Source organism: Rhinoraja longicauda, chromosome 5 (assembly GCF_053455715.1).
Source record: "Rhinoraja longicauda isolate Sanriku21f chromosome 5, sRhiLon1.1, whole genome shotgun sequence".
NCBI classification, from domain to species: Eukaryota; Metazoa; Chordata; class Chondrichthyes; order Rajiformes; family Arhynchobatidae; genus Rhinoraja; species Rhinoraja longicauda.
Genome location: NC_135957.1, coordinates 15,545,255 through 15,564,673, shown reverse-complemented (window position 1 = coordinate 15,564,673; position 19,419 = coordinate 15,545,255). Strand labels below are relative to the sequence as shown.

Sequence of the window (19,419 nt, the reverse complement as noted above, 5' to 3'; positions counted from 1 at the left end):
GGGGTCACAGGGATAACTTCACACAGATACCACGGTATATCAGGACTGGACCCGGTCAGTGAAGCTGCAAATCAATGGGTCTACAAGCTGCACTACTGTGCTACCTGTATCATTTGCCTCGTGATAGTGATCATTTTGTCTGCCTCTCTTTTTTCACTCAGAATTTCTACTGTCATTAGTCAGTCATCATTATACAGCATGGAAACAGGCCCTTTGGCCCTCATCATCCATGCTGACTGAAGTTTTTAGTTTTAGATATGTAGCATGGAAGCAGGCCCTTCAGCCCACACTAAACATTTATCACCCATTCATACCAGTTCTACGTTTTTCCACTTTCTCATCCAATCCCTAGACACTAGGGGCAATTTACAGCAGCCAGTTAACCTACAAACCCACACGTGTTTGGGATGTGTGTGAAAACTGGAGCACACAGGAAAAACATGCAAACTCCACATAGACAACATCCCAGATAAGGTTCGAACCTGGGTCTCTGACACAGTAAGGCAGCAGCTCAACCAGTTGTGCCACTGTCATGATTGCCTACCTGAGCTAGTCCCATTTGCCCGCATTTGCCCCATATAGCCACCTAAATCTTTCCTGTCCATGTACCTGCCTAAATATCTTTAAACACTGTGATTGTACCCGACTCTGTCACTTCTCGCAGCTGCTCATTCCACATACCACCACTGTGTGAAAATGTTGCCCCTTTAGTCCCCTTTAAATTTTTCCCCTTTCAACTTATTTATTCCCTCTTGTATTCGTCTCCCCTTGCACGAGAAAAAAGACGGTGACCATCCATCTATACCATCATAATTTTATACTTTTCTGTAAGGTTGTCCCTCAGCCTCCTATGCTTCAAGGGAAAAAGCCCCAGCATATCCAATTTCTTCTTATAACTCAAGCCCTCAGTATCATCCTTCTGAATCTTTTCTGCACCCTTTCCTGCTTAATGACATCCTTCCTGTAGCTGTGCAAGCAGCACTGCATACAATGCTCCAAGTGTGTACCTAAATATGCCTCCTCCTTATTCCTGACCAGAGCCTCAATATCCCTTGTGAACTAGAGTTCCCTAATCTTGTCATCCTTATCCTTCACTCCAACAGGAACATTCTGACCCTGAACTCCTTCTTTCTCACTTTAGGAATACTTTACTGTGAAGTATCACCTACTGTAATGTTACTAATCTTCTGTATTATTACTAACCTTCCCAATGTTATAAAGTTTTTCTTCTAGCCCACTACTATCCTTGACAAACCACCCCCTCCACAGGCACTTTCCCCTGCAACTGCATGAGGTGTAACACCTTATGCCTCCATCCAGGGACCTCAGCAGTCGTTCCAGGTGAGACAGAGGTTCAGGTGCACCTCCTCTAACCTCATCTACTACATCTGGTGTTCCCAATGTGGGTTTCTGTACATTGCCAAGACCAAACGTAGACTCGGCCACCATTTCACTGAACATTTGCACTCGGTCTGCCAAGGTCTACTGGATGCCCCAGTTGCTAACCACTTTAACTCTCTCCCATTCCCACACATAATAGTACAGCCTAGGAAAAGATCCTACAGCCTCCAGTGTTCACGCTGAACATGACACCAAGTTAAACTAATTTCCTCTGTCTGCACGTGACTTCATTCCCTACATATTCGTGTTCTTATCTGAAAGTCTCTAAATGCCACTACTGAATCTGCATCCTCCATCGGCAGTGCATTCCAGACACCCAGCATTCTTCAAGTACAGAACTTGCCTTGCACTTCCAGGCCTTTCCGCTTCCCTACCTCTCTTTTCCAGCTACCTCCTCTGTACTATCAGTCTGAAGGTCTCGACCAGAAACATTGTGCATTTCCCTCCACTGATACTGCCTGCCACGTTGGGTCCCTCGATTTGTTTTTGCTCACTATTAAGTCCTGCCCTTTTGGGATCCATCTATAATTACCAATCAAGGGGAAGATGTGGTAGACGATCTCTCAAGAGGACATTTCCAGGAATAGTCCACTACAAACACTTCCTGCAAAAAAAGTTGCACACCCATTTCCTGTTTTGAGGAAAACACCTTTTAAATCAGTCAATTTAGACTGGAAACATGTTACGAAGATACTGACCACAAGAGTAACAGCTACTGTACACGGGATAGGTTTTTTAAACCAATATGTAGAAGAACCGACTAGAGGACAGGCCATCCTAGACTGGGTATTGTGTAATGAGGAAAGATTAGTTAGCGATCTTGTTGTGCAAAGCCCTTTGGGCAACAGTGACCATAATATGGTGGACTTCTGCATTGGAAAGTGACACGGTTAATTCAGAGACCAGGGTCCTGAACTTAAAGAAAGGAGACTTTGAAGGTATGAGACGAGAATTGGCTAGGATAGACCGGCAAATTATACTTAAAGGGTTGACGGTGGAGATGCAATGGCAAAGATTTAAAGGTCGCATGGATGAACTCCAAAAATTGTTCATCCCAGTCTGGCAAAAACAATAAAACGGGGAAGGTGGCTCAACTTGGCTAACGAGGAACATCAAGGATAGTGTTAAGGAATGACAAGATTAAGGAAAAGGCATATAAATTGGCCAGAGGAAGCAGCAAACTGGAGGATTGGGAGAAATTTAGAACTCAGAGGACAAAGGGGTTAATTAAGAGGGGGAAAAAGAGCATGAAAGAAAGCTTGTGGGGAATATGAAAACGGACTCTAAAAGCTTCTTTAGATATGCAAGAAGGAAAAGATTAGTGAAGACAAACGTAGGTCCTCACAATCAGAGTCAGGTGAATTTATAATGGGAAACAAAGAAATGGTAGAACAGTTAAACGAGTACTTTTGTTCTGTCTTCACAAAGGAAACACAAACAATCTCCCAGAAATACTTGGGGACAGAGGATCGAGTGGGAGGGAGTAACTGAAGGGAATCCATATTAGTCAGGAAATGGTGTTAGGTAAACTGTTGGGACTGAAGGCAGATAAATCCCCAGGCCTGATGGTCTGCATCCCAGAGTATTCAAGGAAGCGGCTCTGGAAATCGTGGATGATTTGGGTGATCATTTTCCAATGTTCTCTCGACTCTGAATCAGTTCCTGTGGACTGGAGGGTAGCCAATGTAACCTCACTTTTTAAGAAAGGAGAGAGAAAATGGGGAATTATAGACCAGTTAGCCTTACATCGGTAGCGGGGAAGATGCTTGAGTCGATTGTTAAAGATGTTATAGCACCGCATTTGGAAAACTGACAGGATCGGTCAGTCAGCATGGATTTATGAAGGGGAAATCATGCTTGACTGATCATCTGGACTTTTTTGAGGATGTAACAAGTAGAATGGACAAAGGAGAGCCAGTGGATGTGCTGTATCTGGACTTTCAAAAAGCCTTTGACAAGGTCCCACACAAGAGATTAGTGTGCAAAATTAAAGCACATGGTATTGGGGGTAGGGTATTAACATGGATAGAGAACTGGTTGGCAGACAGGAAGCAAAGAGTAGGAATTAATGGATCCTTTTCAAAATGGCAGGCAGTGACTAGTTGGGTGCCGCAAGGCTCGCTGCTGGGACCCCAGTTGTTTATAATATATATTAACGATTTAGACAAAGGAATTAAATGTGACATCTCCAAGTTTGCGGATAACACAAAGCTGGGTGGCAGTGTGAGCTGCGATGAAGATGCTATGAGGCTGCATGGTGACTTGGATAGGTTGGGTGAGTGGGCAGATGCATGGCAGATGTAGTATAATATGGATAAATGTGAGGTTATGCACTTGAGGCAAGAACAGGAAGGCAGATTATTATCTGAATGGTGTCAGATTAGGAAAAGGGGAGGTGTAACAAGACCTGGGTGTGCTTGTACATCAGTCACTGAAAGTAAGCATGCAGGTCTGAAGAAGGGTCTCGACCCGAAACGTCACCCATTCCTTCTCTCCCGAGATGCTGCCTGACCTGCTGAGTTACTCCAGCATTTTGTGAATAAATCGAAATGCAGGTATAGCAGGCAGTGAAGAAAGCTAATGGCATGTTGGCCTTCACTGCGAGAGGATTTGAGTTTAGGAGCAAGGAGTGCTACTGCAGCAGTACAGGGCCCTGATGAGACCGCACATGGAGTATTGTGTGCAATTTTGGTCTCCTAATTTGAGGAAGGGCATTATTGCTATTGAGGGAGTGCAGCATAGGTTCACCAGGTTAATTCCCGGGATGGCGGGACTGACATATGATGAAAGAATGGGTCGACTGCGCTTGTATTCACTGGAATTGAGAAGGATGAGAGGGGATCTTATAGAAACATATATAATTCTTAAAGGATTGGACAGGCTAGACGCAGGAAAAATGTTCCCGATGTTGGGGATTCCAGAACCAGGGATCACAGTTTAAGAATAAGGGGTAGGCCATTTAGGACTGAGTTGAGGAAAGACTTCTTCACCAAGAGAGTTCTGAATCTGTGGAATTCTCTGCCACAGAAGGCAGTAGAGGCCAATTCACTGGATGTTTTCAAGAGAGTTAGATTTAGCTCTAAGGGCTAAAGGAATCAAGGGATATGGGGAAAAAGCAGGAATGGGGCATTGATTTTAGATGATCAGCCATGATCATATTGAATGGCAGGGCTGGCTCGAAGGGCCGAGTGGCTTACTCCTGCACCTATTTTTCTATGTTTTCTATGTTTCTATGTTCTATGTTTACATGTGAAGTTTCTGAATCCAAATTAGGTAAACCTTTTCTACTACATAAATAGTTCTTGTCACATGTGCTGAAATGGAAGCCTGAATACATATGATTGCATCAACGTTGAATAAATTTGCTGTATGTAATAAAAATCTATATTAAGTCCAACATTATTTACCCAGTACATATTCAGATTTTTAAATTTGGAACCCAATTCACAATCTCAACTTCGTACCTACTTACAGATTCTCCTGAAATATCTCATAAGATCACATGTCCACATCTATTAAAATTCCAATACACTGTCCTGCCAACAATTGTCCAAACACTAAGTTCCACATATCAACTTGTGCAGCACCAGAGTGGGATGGGATGCAGAAAAGGCCTGACAGCTGACACCCTCTATCAAAAAAAAGTTCAGAGACTACTTCAGTCCAAACTCCTTACACCTGTCCCTATACCTCCTCTCTCAACAATATCCAGGGACCTCAACAGTCCTTTAAGGTGAGGCAGAGGTTCACTTGCACCTTCTCCAACTGTTGTATCCGCTGTTCTCAGTATGGCCTCAGCAAGACCAAGCGCAGACGTTGGCGATCGTTTCGCTGAAAACCTATGCTCACTCCGCCTCGGTCTACGTGGTCTCCCAATTGTCAAACACTTTAACTCCCCTTCCCATACTGTCCTGGGTCTCCGCCATTGTCAGAGTGCAGCCAAACATAAATTGGAAGACCAGCACCTCATATTTTGTTTGGGCAGCTTTCAACCCAGCAGTTGAAAATGATTTTTCTCTAACTTCAAGTAACCCTTGCATCCCCTCTCTCTCCATCCCTCCACCACCCTATTCGTTGTACAAGTGTTACTGTCATCCTGTTGAGTTCCACAATAACTCATTATCACCTGTTCCACAGCCAACAATGGACCATTGTGGGCTCCACATTTCCTTGATTATTGTTGCTTTTTTCATATCTTCCATTCATTTGTCCTAATACCTTCTATATCTCTGTGTCTGTCCCCCAAATTAGCAACAGGAACCTGACAGGTCAATTCTTGGGGGAACTGGAGGAGGGGAGTGAAGAAGTCTTACTTCAGGCATATTAAATGATAACAAAAAAAACATGCTAGGCAACCATTTAAAAACCAATTTATTAAAAAAAATATTGCATTGCATAAACATTCCAAAGCCATCAATTGTGTCCATCAATTCTACAGATCTAACACAGGTGTTGTTGCATTTTCCAAATGCCCTAGCATTGATCCAATTAAAATACACATTTAAAGATTTAATTCATGTGGATTCTTCGTCAATCCTCAAGGAACAAATGCACAAACATTCGTTTCAAAACAGAAATGCCAACTTTATTCCAAGCATACAAAATGCAACTATTCTCGTTGAAAACTGACCGAGCATCAACAGATCCTGCTGTCTCCACCCATAACAAAAGAGGGTGTGGATGCAGAATGAAGTGAACATGGCTCTGTCACTTCCAAATCCAAAGACTGGAATTACTTTCAGCTTTTTTTTGCCATAGTTCCAACTCAATCCTCCATTGCAAGAATTCCTTTTCAGAAAAGTTGGTCAATAATAACTCGTACGGTTAATTGAACAGGATTAGTAGCAACTCACATTTGGTACTCGTCGATAGCTTCCACTAACTGTCCCCAGGAATCGAAGTCTGTGCCCTTTTTGAAACTTGCGTGCCATTTTTGTATTGTTTTATTAATATCAGTCATTTTTAAATGATGCACATATATTATCGTTCCAAGCGACACCGGGTTAACATTTGGACTCGGTTTATAAACTATTCCACGCGTAATATCCAACTCCAGTCACAGCCTCCAACGAGTGACCAAGCCCTTCTAGGCTGTGTGCGGCAGGCGATCCAAGACCAACCTAACCTGACGGCCAAAGGTCTCGCCCCCTAGCCCCGCCCTCGCCGTTATGCCCAATTCCGATTGAGCGTTCGGACCGCTCGGATGGCCTTACGCGCGTCTGATTGGTGCGTTTGCCTGTCAGTTAGCCACCCCCCTAGATTGATGTCCGCGTCACGCACTTCCAAGCTAGGTTGAGGCGGCGCGTGACGTGCCGCCGAGGTGAGGTAACGGTAAACAAGTCAAACAGCGAGCGAGCCCGCCCGCCGCGCGCTCCAGCGCCACGGGCGGTCAATGAGAGCGCTGCATGCTGCGATGGCGTCTTGACAACCCAGCCCAGTGTAGCATTCGCTCACCACGATAAAATACGCTGAAGTCAACCATGGTTTTGTGAAAGGGAGATATTGCCTGACGAACGTGCTGGGATTCTTTGATGAAGTAAATAAGTAAAAAAATTATAGACGAAGGAGAGTCAGTGGATGTGGTTTACCTGGATTTTCAGAACCTTTGATAAGGTGTGTAGGGAGGAACTGCAGATGCTGATTTATACTGAAGGTAGACACAACATGCTGGAGTTAATCGGCAGGACAGGCAGCATCTCTGGAGAGAAGGAATGGGTGACGTTTCGGGTCTTCAGGCTGAGTCAGGGGAGAGGGAGACTAGAGATAGGAAGGATAAGGTGTGAAAACGACAGATCAAAGCAGACGCTTTCATGGAAAAGATAGAATGGTTAATTGTTGGCTGAGGGGAAGGTGACAATGAGGCATACAAATAGTAAAATAAATCAGGAGGACAGTTAAACTAGTAGGAGAACTAGGGTGGGGGAGGAAAGGAGAGTGAGGCAAGGCAATGGTTACTTGTATTTAGAGAAATCAATATTGTACCGCATGGTTGTAAGCTGCCAAAGTGAAATATGAGGTGCTGCTCTTCCAATTTGCCTTGGGCCTCACTCTGACAGTGGAGGAGGCTCAGGTCAGTATGGGAATCGGAGGGGGAGTTAAAGTGTTTTACTTCTGCCCCGAAAGAGAGGCTGCAATACGCATACCTGCAATGAAAAGTAAAAAGCGCATATAAGAGTGTTTGAGAAAGCTCAAAATCACCAATTGATATTTGCTCATTCACCAATGAGATGCAATGTTGCAGAGCATCTAGTGGCATCACCGTGCAGCCAGGTAGTGTACCTGCCCTGTAAGGCGCTGAGTGGTTGTGTGGGATATTGCAGCTCGGTGCAGGAGAGCAACCATGGTGTACCGACCCTGGTTCCTTTCATTCGCTACAAAATTTCTGCAATGCCCATACAGTATTTTCTTTTTGCATCATTCACGGTCACCATTCAATAGAAGTGAAATAGAGCAGCGTTGTAGAGCAGGGTGACCTAGGAGTATGAATACATTTAGTTTAGAGATGCAACACGGAATCAGGCCCTTCAGCCCACCGAGTCTGTGCCGACCAGTGATCCCCACACTCTAGCACTATCTTACACACTAGGGATAATTTACAATCTTTACCGATTCCAATTAACCTACAAACCTGCAGGTCTTTGGAGTGGGAGGAAACCAGAGCACCCGGAGAAAACCCATGCGGTCACAGTGGGAGCGTACAAACTCCATACAGGTAATCAGGATCAAACATGGGTCTCTGGCAGTGTAAGTTAGCAACTCTACTGCTGTGCCGCCCCAACATATTACATGTAGACGGGCACCTTGGTTAGCATGGATGAGTTGAGCCAAATGACCTGTTTCTGTGCTGTATTACTATGACTCTGTGTGTCCTAGAATAAATGAAGTGAGTGTTATCCTGTGCGTATTTGCACATAGAAATTGAACATACTGGTGTGGGGAAATGCAAGTGAACATGTCATGGGTCCCGGCCATAAAAAGGGTCCTGACCCGAAATATCACCTATCCATGCTCTCCAAAGATGCTGCCTGACCTGCTGAGTTACTCCAGTACTTTGTGTCTCTGAATACGTAATGCTTCTTATTTATGGTTAAGAGGTCTGCTATTCCTGGCAGTGTTCAATGCATCTATTGTTACCAGGAACAAATAATGTTATAAATCTGATATTGATTTTTCAACCAAAGGACAAGGTTTAAAGTCAGCCATACCTATATGGGATAGTAGATCAAATAGCGGACCAAATGGCTACTCATTTATCTTCCTAGTTTTGGGGAATAATCTTCTGTTTTGCCTTTGTCACTGAGCAACACAAAAATGGAACATCTGGAGTTATTTATGGATTTAAATTGTAATATGGAAATAATGAAAAATGCAATAGACGCATACTTTTCTCTCTTGTAAGGTAAAAGTGTAATTAAAAGAGTAAAGACCTACCACTAAATTGTATACCAGAAAGGAAGGGCAAAACAATGATGGAATGAAGATATATTGGAAATGCTGAAGTGCGAGAATGCTGGGAATACTTGATAGGTCAACCAGCCTATGTGGAGAGGGACAACTGAATTACCATTCTTACACAAACAGGAAAGGCTAGTTATCTGATTTTTGTTGAATTCAATTCTAACCCCAAAGCATTGTTCAAACAAGAGCTAGGGTTTTCCCTGATGAACATTTGACCCTCAACCAACAGACCAGAATAGATCATAAATTATCTCTTTTGGTACACAAATCTTTCTATTTATAAAATTTAATTATCTTGTTTCCCTCCATCTTGTTTCCCTACACGTGGAAGTACACAATGGTGTGAAATGTTTGAGAACGTAAAAGGTGTTGCTGAGGGGGGAAAAAAAACTATTTTTCCTGATACGTATTGCGGGTTTTAAAAATATCTAGGGTTGTATGTTGCAGGTAATGCAACTTCACCCTGGTGATCTGGATCTGAAACCAGAGCAGATTGTTAGCTTATCTCCATCCTATGAAAGGGTTCTGAATGAAGAATTTAGGACATGCAGAGATAGAAACATAGAAAAATAGGAGTGCAGGAGTAGGCCATTCGGTCCTTTGAGGCAGCACCGTCATTCAATATGATCATGGCTGATCATCTAAAATCAATGCCCCATTCCTGCTTTTTTCCCGTATCCCTTGATTCCTTTAGTCATAGGAGCTAAATCTAACTCTCTCTTGAAAACCTCCAGTGAATTGGCCTCCACTGCCTTCTGTGGCAGAGAATTCCACAGATTCACAACTCTCTGGGTGAAAAAGCTTTTCATATTCTCAGTCTTAAATGGCCTTCCCCTTATTCTTGAACTGTGACCCCTGGTTCTGGACTCCCCCAACATCGGGAACATTTTTCCTGCATCTTGCCTGTCCAATCCTTTAAGAATTTTATATGTTTCAATAAGATCCCCTCTCATACTTGAGTTGAGAATATTAGAATGAACATTTCCCCTCCCACCCGTGACCTAGCTGTCTCACTAGTCTGTTCATCTAAATTGGACTGCTTCCAACCCGTCACTCTATCCTCCCTTGCAAAGCTTATCTCCGCTATGAAACCTGCAACCTGCCCCCTTGATCCTGCCCCCACTGCCCTTCTGAAGGATGTCATTGCAATAGCTGGTCCCAGCATCCTCTCTATTATCAACAGTTCTCTGGCCACTGGCACTGTTCCAACCAGTTTCAAGCACGCAGTGGTCCAGCCCCTACTGAAAAAACCTAACCTAGACCCCACCTTGCCTAGCAACTACAGACCCATTTCCAAACTGCCATTCCTGTCAAAAGTCCTTGAAAAGGCAATCCTTAACCAATTAGTGCCCTACCTGCACCAAAACACCATCCTGGAAAGTTTCCAGTCAGGTTTCAGAGCCCACCACAGCACAGAGTCTGCCTTGTTGAAGGTACACAACGACCTGCTTCTCGCCATCGACACCGGCGACTGTGCAATCCTGCTCCTTCTCGACCTCAGCGCAGCATTCGATACAGTGGACCACACCATCCTTATTGACCGTCTCCGGTACGCGGTTGGCATTGATGGCACTGCCCTGAGCTGGTTCGCTTCGTACCTCAAAGATAGGAGTTTCGCCATCAACATAGGCAGTTATTCCTCTGCTCCAGCTAGCCTCTCCTGCGGAGTTCCACAAGGCTCAATCCTAGGCCCCATTCTCTTTTCTCTATACATGCTCCCCCTTGGCCAAATCATTCAAAGGCACGGCATTTCTTTCCACTGCTATGCCGATGACACTCAGCTTTACCTCCCCCTGAAACCCAACAACCAGTCAAATTTAAACAGCCTCTCACACTGCCTTGAGGACATAAAATGTTGGATGGCACAGAACTTCCTCCAATTAAATGAGAGCAAGTCTGAGGTCATCCTATTCGGCCCCCCCGACTCCATCAAATTGATAACAGGCAGTCTTGGAAGCCTATCCTGCCTAGTCAAACCGCATGTCAAAAACCTCGGCATGATATTTGACTCTGCATTAAAATTTGATAAGCAAGTCAACGCTGTGGTAAAAGCCAGCTTCTTCCAACTTCGAACCATAGCTAAAATCAAACCTTTCCTCAAATTCGACGACACAGAAAAAATCATTCACGCTTTCATTTCCTCCCGCCTAGACTACTGCAACTCCCTATACACTGGGATCAGCCAATCTTCCCTGTCCCGCCTGCAACTGGTCCAAAACGCCGCAGCGAGACTCCTGACGGGTACCCGTAAAAGGGACCACATCACCCCGATTCTGGCCTCTCTCCACTGGCTCCCTGTACGGTACAGAATCAACTTCAAGCTCCTCCTATTCACGTATAAAGCCCTAAATGGACACTCCCCCCCCTACATCAAAAATCTTCTAACCCCCCTCTCTAACTCCAGGTCCCTCAGATCGGCCGACTTGGGGCTATTCACTATCCCACGGTCTAGGCTTAAACTCAGGGGTGACCGCGCTTTTGCGGTTGCAGCTCCTAGACTGTGGAACAGCATCCCTCTCCCGATCAGAACTGCCCCCTCCATCGACTCCTTTAAGTCCAGGCTCAAAACATATTTCTACTCCCTAGCGTTTGAGGCTCATTGAGGAGGCGCTGTGAACTGTTTGCGTGCTACTGTATGTTTTCATTTTTTTTTCTATTGGAACCTAATCAAATGTACAGCACTTTGGTCAACGTGGGTTGTTTTTAAATGTGCTATACAAATAAAATTGACTTGACTTGAATTGACTTGACATACTTCTAAAGTGAATACAAGCGCAGTCGACCCATTCCTTCATCATATGTCAGTCCCGCCATCCCGGTAATTACTGTAACCTGGTGAACTTACGCGGAACTCCCTCAATGGCAATAATGTCCTTCCTCAAATTAGGGGACCAAAATTGCACAAAATACTCCAGGTGCGGTCTCACCAGTGCCCTGTACAACTGCAGTAAGACCTCCTTGCTCCTAAACTCAAATCCTCTCGCAAAGAGGGCCAACATGGCATTAGCTTTCTTCACTGCCTGCTGCACCTGCATGCTTACTTTCAGTTACTTTTGTACAAGGACACCCAGGTCTTGTTAGTACCTAATCAGATGTACAGCACTTTGGTCAACGTGGGTTGTTTTTAAATGTGCTATACAAATAAAATTGACTTGACTTGACTTGACTTGTTGCACCTCCCCTTTTCCTAATCTGACACCATTCAGATAATAATAATCTGCCTTCCTGTTCTTGCCACTATAGTAGATAACTTCACATTTATCTACATTATACTGCATCTGCCAACTCACTCAACCTATCCAAGTCACCCTGCAGCCTCATACCATCCACCTCGCAGCTCACACTGCCGCCCAGCTTTGCGTCATCTGCAAACCTGCACGAGATAGCCCAGCTGTTGGGGGTTGTGCAGTAGAAAGCAGAGAAAAGCAGAGAAACATGGAGAAGTTACATTTAATTCCCTCATCTAAATCATTAATATATATTGTAAATAACTGGGGTCCCAGCACCGAGCCTTGCGGCACCTCACTCGTCACTGCCTGCCTTTCTGAAAAGGACCCGTTAATTCCTACTCTTTGCTTCAGTGCAGACGCTTTCTTGTTAGACTTTCGTGTTCTGCACTCTTATTTATGCTGGCCGGAAATTGGCTTCAGATTAATCATGTACCCGGTATTAGTCAAAGTCAAAGTCAACTTTATTGTCAATTTTCAGTTAGTTTACACAGACAGAAAATCGAAATACCGTTTCCCACAATCCCGAGGAATAAAGTGCATTAAATTAAATTAAAATTAAAAAGGCACAGCAACAACAGTCAATATATACAGTTTAATAAAATATAGTCACTTCAATGAAAAAAAGATGAAGATGAATATATTACAATCAAAAATAATGAACAGTAGTGCAAAGCCTGTCCATAGCAGCGTTAAAAAAAGTGTCTGGTGCTGGATGTGCGTGTGTGTGGGGTGTTAAAGTCCAGGTCCAATGGGGGCAGGGGAGAGAGGAGGGAGGGAGGGGAGAGAGTTCAGCATCCTGACAGCCTGGTGGAAAAAACTGTTCTTTAGTCGGGTGGTGCTCGACCTCAGGCTGCGAAACCTTCTCCCTGAAGGCAGGAGGGTGAAGAGGCTGTTGGAGGGGTGGGAGGGGTCACCCACAATGCTCAGTGCTTTGCGGGTGAGGCGGGTGGTGTAAAGGACCAGGAGTGTTGGGAGTGAGGCGCCAGTGATCCTCTCAGCAGTGTTCACTATGCTGGAGGCTGTGCAGCTTCCGAACCACACAGTGATGCAGCTGCTGAGGATGCTCTCGATGGCGCCTCAGTAAAAAGTGTACATGATGGGTGTGGGGGCTCCCGCTCTCTTCAGTTTGCGGAGGAAGTAGAGGCACTGCTGGGCTTTCTTGGCGATGGACGTGGTGTTGTTGCTCCAGGGGAGATCCTCGGTGATGTTCACCCCCAGGAATTTGGTGCTGCTCACCTGCACACTACATTTTTTAAATATGGGAAGTATTTCTGCCTCTTTTATCCTTTCAGGCAGGGAGTCCAAGACCAGCACTAATTGAGTGAGATGATTATTGTTTTCAACTCTCTGATCCTTTTGTTAATTAACGTAAATCTCGTTCCCTGGTTGCTGAACTCACAGCCAAGGTAAATGGGCCCTTTGTTTAACCTGTAATTTAGGCATTCTGTAGTTTTATTAGCTCGGCTAAACATCCCCTCAGTCTTCTTGGTTTCAAGAAAAACAACTCCCAGCCTAGACGGGGACTCCTCATAAATCTACTCTGCACCCTCTCTCAACAGGACTCTGGTTGTGGCCTACTATGGGTAGAAATGTTTTATATACTTGTTTATATAAATGTTTTATATACGAATAGTTTAGGTTGGTTGTGTCTGGAAATCAGGGCATGGATATCTATTAAATTATCAGTTTATTATTCCAAGTGGTAGATGAGTGATGAGGAGTTTGGAGATGGCATGTGACTAGAACGAATTCCTCCACTTGGATTATGGTATGGTAGATAAATGTAGAAACTATCACAAAATGCTGGAGTAACTCAGCGGTTCAGGCAGCATCTCAGGAGAGAAGGAATGGGTGTAATTTCGGGTCGAGACCCTTCTTCAGACTGATGTCAGGGGAGGGGGCGGGACAAAGAAAGGATGTAGTTGGAGACAGGAAGACAGTGGGAGAACTGGGAAGAGGGTGGGGAAAGACAGGGACAGAGGAGCTATCTAAAGTTAGAGAAATCAATGTTCATACCGCTGGGATGTAAGCTGCCCAAGCAAAATATGAGATGCTGTTCCTCCAATTTGCGGTGGGCCTCACTATGCCAATGAAGGAGGCCCACAACAGAAAGGTCAGTCTGGGAGTGGGAGGGAGAGTTGAAGTGCTGAGCCACCGGGAGATCAGGTTAGTTAAGGCGGACTGAGCGAAGGTGTTGAGCGAAACGATCGCCGAGCCTCCGTTTGGTCTCACCGATGTAGAGAAGTTGACATCTGGAACAGCGGATACAATAGATGAGGTTGGAGGAAGTGCAGTGAACCTCTGCCTTACCTGGAAAGACTGTTTGGGTCCTTGGATGGAGTCAAGGGGGAGGTAAAGGAGTTGCATCTCCTGCGGTTGCATGGGAAAGTACCTGTGGAGGAGGTGGTTTGGGTGGCAAGGGACGAGTGGACCAGGGAGTTACAGAGGGAACGGTCTCTGTGGAAAGCAGAAAGGGGAGGAGATGGGAAGATGTGGCTAGTGGGATCCCGTTGGAGATGACGGAAATGTTGGAGGATAATGATCTGGTTGGATTATTAAAAAAAGACAAGAAAATAGGAGCAGGAATAGGCCATCTATCCTACCATTCAATGCAATTGTAGTTGATCAGCCCCAGGCCTCAAGCCCTCTTCTATGCCAGTTCCCTACAGCCCCTAATTGCCTGATCTTTCCAAAAAAAATCTACTCCCTTTAAATGCCTCCCAATGATCATGCTTCTACAATGCTCCAGAGTAGAAAATTCCAATGATTTATCATCTACCATCGGCACCATTTTCTTACAGTATTCCAAATTCCTTGAGTCCTTAAATATGCTAAAATCTACTGTTCTGTTTTAAATGCAGTCGAAATATTGCATGAATGCAATCAAAGTACTTCATTGGTTGTAAAATGTTTGGGTTACCTTGAGATTGTGAAAGTTGTTCAATTAAACATTCTTTCTTTCTGATGTATTTTGGGTTTCCACAAATATCTGGGATTGCATGTAACAGACAGGATAAGAGATCTGCAGAATTCAATTGGGGAATAAATATTGCTTTAGAAATAAGTATTTCAAAAAATAGTTTTACTGATCCTGGTCAACTTAGTTTTACAGCATTGTAAATCTTAAGAATCATCTGTAAGTCTATTCTCATTGCCATTGTTTCAATTTTGGCTTCAATTTCTTCTGCAATAATTGCCAGCTCTGCCAGTAATGCATACACCTTCTAAATAAACTCTTGTTTTGAGAAACACGACGTGCTGGTAGAAGGTACATACCAATGGTTGGGAAAGGCTCAGTAGGACAGTTCTGCAAGAAAGGCTCATGGAGTTTGGGGTGCAACAATTACAAGAACAAAGGATTGGTAAAGGGTGGTAGGCATGAATGAGTAAGCCTGGTTGGAAAGTTGTTTGTGGAGAAGTGCACTATTAGTGCATGGTTTTAACTATTTACAATCCTTGTTAATTATTTACTTGAAGAAACCAATTGTATAATTTGATTTGGGGATGGTAAGCTTTTAGCCAAGGCTCAATCAGCAGGACACCAGCCTTTAAGCTAGAAGACCTAGGAAGCTCTAAGACTAGAAGGCCCACTCAGGGCACTTGGGTAGCATAGTCTACACTGAGGCAGGGTGCTGCAATTTGGGAATGTGGCGTTAAACTGAGGCTCTGTCTTCAATCTCCTCCCTGTAATATATCATATGGAACTATTAGGAAGATTAAAAGAATTATCCCTGTTGTCGCAGCTAATATTTATCGCTGTACATGTCAAAATAAAAATAGGTTATTTGTGGGATCCTGGGGTATACAAGTTTCAAAGGGACTTCATTTGCTAGAGAATAGTTGGACGTTCACGCCTTGAAAGGCTCAAATACATGACTTTCTCTATGGTACAGAGAAAGGTATCCATTGTATAAGAAAATAACTGCAGATGCTGGTACAAATCGATTTATTCACAAAATGCTGGAGTAACTCAGCAGGTCAGGCAGCATCTCGGGAGAGAAGGAATGGGTGACGTTTCGGGTCGAGACCCTTCTTCAGAAGGTATCCATTGTATGCGATGATAAGAAAGCTGAAACTAGGGACAGGGACAGGTGGGTACCTCAGTAATGAGAGGTTGAAAATGTCCGCAAAAACTCCAGCCAGTTGGTCTGCACAGGTTTTGAAAACTCGACCGGGTATACCATCAGGGCAAGACGCTTTCCAAGGGTTCCCTCTGAAGAATCTTCTGGCCTCTGTAACTGTGACTGTAATACCATCGTATGGGGGCTTGAGAAGGCACATCAGTGTTCTCCCTATCAAAGCACGCGTAGAACGCATTGAGCTCGTCAGGGAGTGATGCTTCGCAGTCGCTTGAGCTGCCTCCTGATTTTGCCTTGTAGGAGGTGATGGCATTCAAGCCCTGCCACAATTGCCGACCATCCGCGGGGGATGGATCGATAGGCATCTCTGATGGCCATATAGCAGTGGTCAAGGGTGATTAACCCTCTGGTGCTACAGGAGACATGTTGGTGGTCGTTCGGGAGTAATTTATTCAGGATGGCTTTGTTAAAGTCCCCGGCTATGGTGGTAAAGGCTTCAGGGTACGCTGACTGGTGCTTGTCGACCACGACGTGCTGCTCCTCCAGTGCTAGATGGACGTCTGCCTGGGGTGGGATGTTGACCGCGGTCAGGATGGTGGAGTGAATTCTCTCAGGAAGTAGAAGGGGCGGCACTTCACTGCCAGATGTTTCAGGTACGGAGAGCAGAAGTTAGACAGAAATGCCACTTCTGAGCACCATGAAGAGTTGACCATGAGGCAGACGCCCCCTTCTCTCCCTTTCCCAGCCACCTGCGTTTGGTCCATGCGATAGATGGAGAAACCTTCAGGCTGGACGGCTGAGTCTGGGGAGCTGGGGGTGAGCCATGTCTCTGAAACAGAACACACAGCATTCCTTCAGGTCCCTTTGATAAAGCAGCCTTGTTCTTAAGTCCTCCACTTTATTTTCCAGTGATTGAACATTGGTTAGTAGGATGGAAGTGAGAGGGGGTCGTAGTCCCCTGCGCTTCAGTCTGACTTGTCCTGCCCGCCGGACATGTTTCCGGACACAATGGAGGCCTCCCCGGTGTTTCCAGGTACAGAACTTACTGTTCCTGCGATCCTCCGCCAGGTCGGGGATTCCCCAGCGATCGGGAATTCCCTTGAAGTCGGCAGCTCCGTTGCTGCGGGTAAATCGCAATAGCGCTAATGCGTTTAAATGCATTAGCAGCTTGTCAGTTACTGTGCTGGTTTCTGCTGTTTCTTTTGTACAGGTAGGCTGAGAACTCTTATATTTGATGATTTTCTGCTGTGCTGCTGGCAACATGTCGCCACAGACAGGCGACATTTTAAGAGGGCATCAATAATATCGGTGTTCAAGAAGAGTAAGGTGACATGCCTCAATGACTATCGACCAGTGGCACTGACGTGCGTGGTGATGAAGTGATTTGAGAGGTTGGTTATGGTACATATCAACTCCTACCTCAACAAGAACCTCGACCCAATACAGTTCGCCTACCATCACCACTGGTCAACGGAAAATGTGATCTAACTGGCTCTCCACTCTGCACTGGACCACTTGGACAATAAAAACACTTGGACAATAAAAACACATGTTGTTTATAGACTACAGCTCGGTGTTCAATACCATCATCCCCTCCAAGCTGGTTACCAAACTGGTTACCACAGTCTGTTCAAATTGGCAGAAACACTTCTTCCTCATTAACAATCAGCACAGGAGCACCACAAGGCTGAGTGCTCAGCCCCCTGCTCTGCTCACTCTATACTCATGACTGTATAGCCGGACACAGTGCAAACTCTATCTTCAAGTTCGCCGACGACATCACCGTTGTTGGACGAATTACAGATGGGGATGAGTCAGAGTATAGAAGTGAGATTGATCGATTGACCAAATGGTGCCAGCACAACAACCTGGCTCTCAATATCAGTAAAACCAATGAACTGATTGTGGATTTTGGAAAAGGAAAGATGAGGACTCACAATCGTGTTTATATCAACGGGACGATGGTGGAGAGAGTCAAAAACTTCAAATACCTGGACCCAGCACACTGATGCAATTATAAAGAAAGCACAGTACTTCCTGAGAAGATTACGGAGATTTGGTATGTCAGAGAAGATGCTCTTGAACTTCTACAGGTGTACAGTAGAAAGCATATTGACTGGTTGCATCGAGGCCTGGTTCGTCAATTTGAATGCCCAGGAGCAAAGAAGACTGCAAAAAGTTGTGAACACTGCCCAGTCTATCATCGGCTCTGACCTCCCCACCATCAAAGGGATTTACCAGAGTCGCTGCTTCAAAAAGGCAGCCAGCATCATCAGAGACCCACACCCTGGCCACACACTCATTTCACTCCTGTCATTGGGAAGAAGGTACAGGAACCTGAAAACTGTAACATCCAGGTTCAGGAACAGCTTCTTCCCTACAGCTATCAGGCTATTAAACACTACAACCTCAAATAAGCTCTGAACTACAATCGACCATTGTTATTATTGCACTATTATTGTTTGTTTTTTGTGTGTACGTCTGTGTGCGTGTATATATATATATATACATACACACATAATCTATTTATATGTGTATTTGTGAGTACGTGCAGATACACAAACTGATTTTTTTTTTCTCTTGTTTATTATTATTATTTACAGTGTACCATGTTTACATATTCTATTGCGCTGCTGCAAATAAAAATGTAATTGTTATATCTGGGACATGTGACAATAAAACAATCTTGACTCTCTTGGATAGAATTTGTCCTATGGTGCAATGCACTCTTGTCAGTACCTGTCTAGCAGGTTAGATGACATTTTTGTAGGATCAGATACATGGATTGGAGAGTATTGAATTACTCTCCCCCAATGTGAACTAATGTGTTCATGATATTGGATCAGTAACCAGACATTTCAAATGCAAACTGGGAAACTGAATGAAATAGACTGTAATTTGTAGTCTGGCATTAGAAAAAACTATTATTAATGGATTAACACACGCAGCACTGAAAGAACTCCAGCACTTTGTGTCCATTACCAGTCTGCACACTTGCTCAACCAGTTTATCCATTCAGCCCACCCTGTTTCCTGTGAAGATTCCGTTCCATTCTCCTGGTTTCTCTGGTTCTGGCCTATATGTTCTGATGATGATGCCATTCATATTGGTGCTTCCTAGTAATTTTTGTTTCCCCTCCATCATTGTTAACAGGATTCCCAACCTTGTTTGCTCCATTTCCTGAACTTATGTTTCCAGCTCCTTTCCTACCCAGAACTAGAATAGGAATCCTCGTCCCATGATCTTCCACT

At 44.5% G+C, this 19,419-nt stretch overlaps 1 protein-coding gene across 1 annotated transcript in view; it reads right to left on the bottom strand.

Annotated features, from left to right (window-relative positions):
* Positions 1-6,549, bottom strand: part of aida (axin interactor, dorsalization associated) — a 43,680-nt gene extending 37,131 nt beyond the window's left edge. The window contains exon 1 of the mRNA XM_078398953.1: positions 6,255-6,549. Coding sequence (XP_078255079.1) covers positions 6,255-6,361 — 107 coding nt within the window. The 5' untranslated portion in view covers positions 6,362-6,549. The remainder of the gene's footprint in view (positions 1-6,254) is intronic.
* Between the last annotated feature and the right edge of the window lie 12,870 nt (positions 6,550-19,419).